Source organism: Syngnathoides biaculeatus, chromosome 8 (genome assembly GCF_019802595.1).
Source record: "Syngnathoides biaculeatus isolate LvHL_M chromosome 8, ASM1980259v1, whole genome shotgun sequence".
NCBI classification, from domain to species: Eukaryota; Metazoa; Chordata; class Actinopteri; order Syngnathiformes; family Syngnathidae; genus Syngnathoides; species Syngnathoides biaculeatus.
In genome coordinates, this window is record NC_084647.1 from 8,936,109 (window position 1) to 8,943,387 (window position 7,279).

General features: G+C 48.4%; 1 protein-coding gene across 11 annotated transcripts in view; it reads left to right on the forward strand.

Annotated features, from left to right (window-relative positions):
• pitpnm3 (PITPNM family member 3) overlaps positions 1-4,717 on the forward strand; it is a 56,363-nt gene extending 51,646 nt beyond the window's left edge. For all 11 annotated transcript variants that reach the window (XM_061827828.1, XM_061827830.1, XM_061827822.1 and 8 more), the window contains 3 exons: positions 49-232; positions 301-429; positions 693-4,717. In XM_061827828.1, coding sequence (XP_061683812.1) covers positions 49-232; positions 301-429; positions 693-1,007 — 628 coding nt within the window. In that variant the 3' untranslated portion in view covers positions 1,008-4,717. The remainder of the gene's footprint in view (positions 1-48; positions 233-300; positions 430-692) is intronic.
• Positions 4,718-7,279: the final 2,562 nt, after the last annotated feature.

Genomic DNA, 7,279 nt, shown 5'->3' on the forward strand with positions numbered 1-7,279 from the left:
GGGCGGGGGGGACCCGCGCCGTCTCACCGAGACCCGTTGCGCCGGCAGGCACTGGCAGGACCTGGGCTACCTGATCATCTACATCACGGGTCGTCCCGACATGCAGAAGCAGCGCGTGGTGTCCTGGCTGTCGCAGCACAACTTTCCTCACGGCATGATCTTCTTCTCCGAGGGTCTGGTTCACGACCCGCTGCGGCAGAAGACCATCTTCCTCCGGAACCTCGTCCACGAGGTACGCCGGACGCCAAGAGGCGAGACGTGGCGGCTCGGGTCTCACCGGTCCTTCCCTCCCGCGGGCAGTGTCACATCAAGATCAACTCCGCTTACGGATCCATGAAAGACATCTCGGTTTACAACATGCTCGGCCTCGGACCGGCGCAGATCCACATCGTGGGCCGACCTTCCAAGAAGTACCAGAACCAGTGCCAGGTGTGTCTTTTGTCGTAGTTCACAACCAACCGCTGATGATTCTCGCGGCTTATCTTCATCGTCATCACGTTCATGAAATTGTTTTGTATCCTGCATATTATTGATGCATGAAGTATTCATTTGTTTCTTGCTGCAACTGTTCACATTCATTTTTTGAAATAGAGCCACGCACGGTAGGGCTTTAAAGGCTACAATTCGTGCCCTTCACGTTGACCTCCAATCTTTTTTTTTTTCCTAATTCCTTTTGGGCGGGCTCGCCGCAGTTCTTGAGCGACGGCTACGCGGCGCACCTCTCGGCCCTGCAGTTCGGCCACCGGGCTCGACCCAAGAAGTCGCCCTCGGTCCGCGTGGTCCTCAGGAAAGGCTCCTTCGGGCTCACCGCCAAGCCGGACTTCCTGTGCAAGCGCACCCACCTGCGCAGGACCATGTCGGTCCAGCAGCCCGACCCGCCCTGCGCGCCCAACCCCAAGCCCGAGCGGGCCCAGAGCCAGCCGGAGTCGGACAAGGACCACGGCGGAGGAGGCGGGCAAGGCGCGTGGGTCCGGGGCGTCATGCATCGCGGGGACACCACCCCCTGACGCCGGAGGAGGACGGGCTGAGGTCAGGTCGGAACCCGTCGCACTCTTCAAATCCTCGTCATGCGCGTGCGCCGCCGTCACAATTGAATGAGATCCGAAATTGACTTTCTCGTATTGGATTTATTGTTATTATTATTATTTTTTTTGGGGGGGGGGATTGAATTGAGCTCACGACGGCCGTCTCCCCTGGCAACATGAAATGTGGGCTTCGCTCACCAGGAAGCAAAAGAGTCTGGAGATGAAAACGACGCTCCAAAAGGCAGAAGAAGTGGGGGGGGGGGGGGGGGGGGGGGGCTTATTTTGCCTTCAAAGAGCCGCTTGAGGATCATTTGGCCCGGTTCGAAGAGTTCTGCTCCAGGCCATTCTCTGCGTTTCTTACCCAATTGAAACTAAATAGCGCGAAATTTACGTGTTGACAGAGCGTGACAACAAGGTTTAAGGGAAAAGGGTTCAATAAAAATGTACAGCACATCGCATTTAAATCAAATATAGCTTAATAAAGGGTTTGGAAAGCAACAGATTAAACGTACAGACGGAACTGAAGTGCGCTTTTTTTTTTTTTTTTTTTTAAGTTTTAGTTTTGTTCGCTCACGGAGAGCGAGCGCTAAACGCGTCACGCTTTTTTTGAGACTCGTTGAATCGACAGCAAGCGTTCCCGGTCCGAGTTCTGGCGCCAACCGGACCACGAGAACAGAGGCCTAACCCTGAAGCAGAATTTAGAGGAAAAGCGCGGCCGAGGTTGAACGGACTCGTCGGTTTGTGCGACCGAGCCGACGACGACGACGGACAAAAGTGCCGCAGATGCTATTATTAGCCGCGGCGGCGCCTCCGGAGGCCGCCGGAATGGAAATGCGCTCATGATTATGTAAGAGCCGATCCGCTCGTTTCCAGATCCGGAGACGACGACTGCGACTGCGACTGCGGGGCCCGCGGGAGCAAATCGCGCTGACGCCGCCGCGCACATTAATCACAACTTTGCCGCCCATGTGACAGGCTTCATTAACTCTCGCTCATATTTGCAGCTTCCTAACTGCCCCCCCCCCCCACTCCCCCCTTTTTTTTGCCTCAACTTATTCAACACATGAGGATGCAAGCTTGACAAGGAGCCTCATTTCGACTCATCTGCCGAACATTCCGCTTGGCTTTGGCCCAAATGTTGACCCCCCCCCCCCCCGCCACCCTCGTGGCTCCGCTTCGCAGTTCCGAGATGCGAGGTTCGAGTCTCACGTCGGGCCTTTCCCGGGCGGGGTTTGTCGATATGCGCCTCGCGATTGGTCGGCTGCCGGTCCGGGGTACGCCCCGCCTTCAAAGTCAGCCCAAAAAATGGATGCGTGACATGATTTCATATGAGGAGGGAGGGGCTTTATTATTTATTTGTTAGTTAAATCTTAATTTATTTCAGATGTTTTTAATTTGTATTTTTTTTCCTTTTAAGAAGTAGTACCTTTTTGATTTTGATTTTTCAATTTGGTATTTTTGAGCTCGCAGTGCGAATAAGAGGCAAATAAAATGAGTGGATGGATATTTAAGGACGTGAAGAAACGGCTCCAAGCGGGGTGGAACCGTTGGCGGAAGGTGTCTGGTGTCTTATGTGACAGAAGAGAAGGGCAAAGTTTATCAAACAGCGGTGACTAAAACGGCCATGATGGATGGATTAGAGACCAAACAACAGGAAACAGAACTGGAGGTAGCGGAAATGAAGATGTCGAGGCTCTCGGTTGGAAAGGATGAGAAATGAGCTCCTGAGAGGGAAGGAGAGCCAAAGTTGGAGGTTTTGGAGACGAGGTTCCATCCAGGGACCAGACTTCCACGCTTTGGACATGTCCGGAGGGGAGAGAGCGAGAGAGAGCAAATTGGTCGGAGGATGGGAAGGATGGAGCTGCCAAGGAAGAGAGACCAAAGAAAAGCTTGACCGATGTTGTGAGGGAGGACGCGAGGACGGTGGAAGATGCGCCAGATGGGCTTGGGTGGAAAATGATGACACGCTGTGGCCACCCCCAACGGGACAAGAAGAAGAAGAAGATGGATATTTATTTCAATTCATAAATGAAGAGAATAAAAATCAGGTGATGCTCATCAGCTGATGATTGGTAGAAAACGTGAGGCGACGTTAGCATTGGAAGTGGCCAAAAGAAGCCAGGCGACTTTCGTATTTCGTATTTCAAAGAAGAAAAAAAAAGCAACAAGCAAACGTCTTTGTGGGGTTTTTTTTGCTTTTTGCTTTTGTTGCGCGTTTAGCACGCAGGCCACAAACGACGTCTTTATTCGCCGCCCACGACGGGACTTTTGTGGAGCAGCAATCGTTCCCCCGTGCAAAAAGGGACCACAAAAAATCCCAACTGGATTTGTCGAAAAGTGACTTTGATTGTCGTGTGAACGCTGAAAGACGAGCCCGAAAAATGGTTTTCGTCGTTCTTGTCCAAAGTGAATTCCGATTGTCTAACAGTGAATTACGAGACAACAACAAATTGCAATTTCATTTTGCACACGATAGTTTTGAGATTGGTTGACGACCAGTTCGGGGTGTAGCCTGCCTTTTTTTTTGGGGGGGGGGGGTGACATTCAGTATTTACATGCAATTTCTGCTGCTCCCCCCCCCCACCCCCCGGCAATCCTCCCCAGTTCTTGCCGTAGATTAGTAGCTATTGGCACACGTGTGAGGAGTCGGTGGACGCGCTCGGGGTCCGATGGAGGCTGCCCGTGTGCACGTGCGACCGCTCTGTGCAAACTTCTATTTTTATGAGCAAATTTTGTAAATAAATGGAAAAATATTTTCATCGTCTTTGGGGACCTCGATTTACGTCTCACTCCACGTGTGTGTACTTTGCCTTAAGTTGTACTCAATGTTCTTTTTTGACCAAAGTATTTACACTGCTGTGCAAAATGTATTTTATAGTTGCGTGTGCGTGTCTGCGTGTGTTGCTGCTCCTTTTATAGTTTTGAAGTAGATTTTTGAGTGAGCAGCTTGTGAGGTGTTATGTGAATTCAAATTTAAAAAAAAACCAACAAAAAACAAAGGGCAAAGAAGATATCATCTTTCCCCTGGTGTAGATGCTGCTGTTAGCTTTAGTGATTCGCTCTTGAATTTGTGTACGAACGCGACTCCCGGCGGTCTCATTGCATCAATTAGTGTTGCGTGTACAATAATGCATAAATGCTTGTAATTGAATGTACACAATGTTTCAAAAAAAAAAAAAACAAAAGTGGCAAAATGTAACAACAGTCACAACATTAAATGGTGCGTTTCATTTGGGGGGGGGGGGGGATTTTGTGGTGGAAAAATTCCCAAATTTTCAGTTTGAGCGCTTTCATTCTTGCTAAAAGAGAAAAAAATATACAAAATGTATTTCGACAGGCTGAGTCTGAAGACCTTGTTATGGTTGCTGGACGCTTCATTAGGTACACCTGCACAATCTGATGAGGTCAACACAAAAATGCTTTTTGTAACTGTAAATAAATGCAATTTTTTTCAAATCATTCATTCATGACATTGTGCAAGTGTAACTTTTATTGTAAATGTACACTGTGCTGTATTTACAAATGTTATTGATGCTATATTACTTTTCCCCCCTTCATATTGACACTTTTTTTTTGGGGCACAGTAACTGATTGTTTTGTACAGAGAAATTGCCGTGATGGTGAACATATTGCGTGTTTGTTTATGGTTATTGCAGAAATGAATTGCGAATAAAGCTATTGAAGGGTTTTGAGCCACTTGAATTCATAAAGATCATTTTTTCAAAGTTCACGGCGGCACTGGAAGACTTTGGCGATCATTTGTCGGGATACGGTGAAATAATGAATGAAGTCAAAATAATCAAGCTTATTAGAAGGAACATTCTACATGAAGACGAAGTGACGACTGTGCTTTTTTACTTCCTGTCATGTCCCAAACGGGTGGGAAAATAAATGTCTGCCGAGGTTGAACTTTATGGCCGTGACTCCAAAAGTACGTTTGTCCAATAGAACCGGCCCAAAAAGCACGACGGTGCTGGCTTCGCGCTGTCGCGGCCGTTCCGGATGGCCGCATGAAACCTTCGGCCTTCCGCCGCCTCAACTTTATTTTGGGTTCATCGGCGGCGCCGCCGCTTGTAACGATGCAGCCGTGCACCGACGCCCATTTATCAGTCGCTTGAATGCGAGCCGGAGCCACGTCCCCATTTATAGGAGGGTGTGCGCACTTGTGCAAACTCACTTTGTTTTGTTCTGCCGTCCTCTCTCGTGAAGACTTTGGATTTCAGTTGAGTGCGACGGGTTGCGGGTTTATGTCGGCTGAACGTTTTTGTCGCTTTATCTTGGTTTTGTAAATTTTCATTTAAAAAATACTGCTGGAAAAGGGGTGTGCAGACTTTTTCTATCCACTTTCTAAAGAGTGGATGGATCTGCCTACGGCGCTATCAGGTGCAGCGGTGCTTAACTGTTGCCGTGTCAGCAAAGCATTAATATTTAGCTCCGTCATGTGACTTTTTCCCATGTTCTTTGTCTTCGAGATCCTGTATATGAAATCATATTTTCCCACCTCCTGGATTGGTTGTGACCCCCTCCCCCACTCGAAAGCCAATGTTTGTTCTGTAAAGCTATGCTGAGCAGCTCATTAGCCTAAACCCTTTCTTTTTTTTAAAAAAAAAAAATGTGAATCATTACGAAAACCCCACACATGAAAAAATGTGAGTCAACGTTGGCCAAAAGACTGAAAGGCGGAAGCAGCTTCAAAGATGAGACGTCGAAAAGCGGCTGTAGAAAACCTGACGGTGGAAATGTTGGAAAAAGTCGACCACAAAGATTGTCCGGGTGGGCCTGCGTCCATTTTGTCCTTTTTCCTTTTCTGTCAAGTCGCCCCCCGATTGTGTGCCGGACTCGCTTATATTAATCGTTCAAAGTTATCTCAAAGGATGCCTCATAAATGTTTAAAAAAAAAAAAAAAAAAGCATAAAAATAGCTCGTGTCGTGTCGTTTTTTTTTTTTTTTGTTTGTTTGTTTGCTAGCACGTGAGCCGCTAGCGTGGCATTCCAAATAGCAGTCGGGAAAGCGCCAACACCGAGGGCAGCCATTTTATTTTTCGGGTGAAATTCTGCCCCGATCTTGTCAGCCGATTGCAGAAAGTGCCCCCACTTCTGGCTGGACGTTCCAAAAAGAGATTACGTCAAGACAACTTTTTGGTTTTGCTTTTGAATGTGTAAAAGGATCACGTTGCAGCATACTAGCAAGTGACAAGTGGGTGCAGCGGCTTCCGCTCGGGGGTCTTCAGGCTTGTCGGACGCTTTCACGCTTCCTATGTGGAAGGCAAACGTTTTCACTGACTTTGATGTCAAAGTGCTTTTTTTTTTTTATTGCTGTCGCTATCGCTGTTAGTAGACAATAATTTGAAGGACGGTGTTTTGTTTTGTTTTGTTTTTTTTTAATCCATTCTCCATGTCATGAGCAAGGCTGGACCACGGACATGAGGCGCTGTGATAAGACCAAGTATTTAAGTTGGAGTTTTGTCACTAGCATTTGCCAGTTCGTTGCTTGGTGTTAATGAGTACGCTTCACCGCATCCTGGGTTACTTCGCTACTTTGCTTCGTTGTCATCGAACCCTGTTTCTCGTGTTTTGGATCTTGCGTTCTTGGACTGTCGCGTTCGTCAGGAATAAAACCCACTGAACATTATGCCTTTGCCCGGGAGTCCTGCATTTGGGGGCGCCTCCACAGTGCTGGGATGTGACACTATGACGGTTACTTAGTTGCTTCTGCTCAAAAATACGCAAAAGTCCAACAAGCGCCGCACCTTAGAGGACCTTACATGGACTCGTCCACGTACGTACGTAACTTTGTCCTGTTGAGTCCATAAATCAGACGTGTGGTTGTCGCTACCTTTTGTTCTGACACGTGATAGCGTCATCGTGTTTTGCTCTTTGCATCTCCATCACATGACCGCTGCGCATCTTCTCTCAGCTGCGAATGACGAAGCGCTACGTGGGCCCGCTCGGGTGGCTGCTGGTCAATCATCATCTGCCGCTAAACATTTTTCAACAAGTGTTTTGTTTTAGTTAGTTGAGGTGTCAACACGACACGTTAGCCCACTTCACCTTGTGCTGTTCCTGTTGCCATGGAGACAGCAGGGCTCCATATTTGGACCCTTGTTATGACGCCGTCCATCACATGTCGCTACACCTTTACGAGTAAAAATGAAATTTCCCCGTCGGGGAGGGGGGGGGGTTCTGCGGGGGCCCTTTGGAGCGCATTTCAACCACCAACGAGGCGGGAGACTGCACTCGGGCACGCGTGCCAAT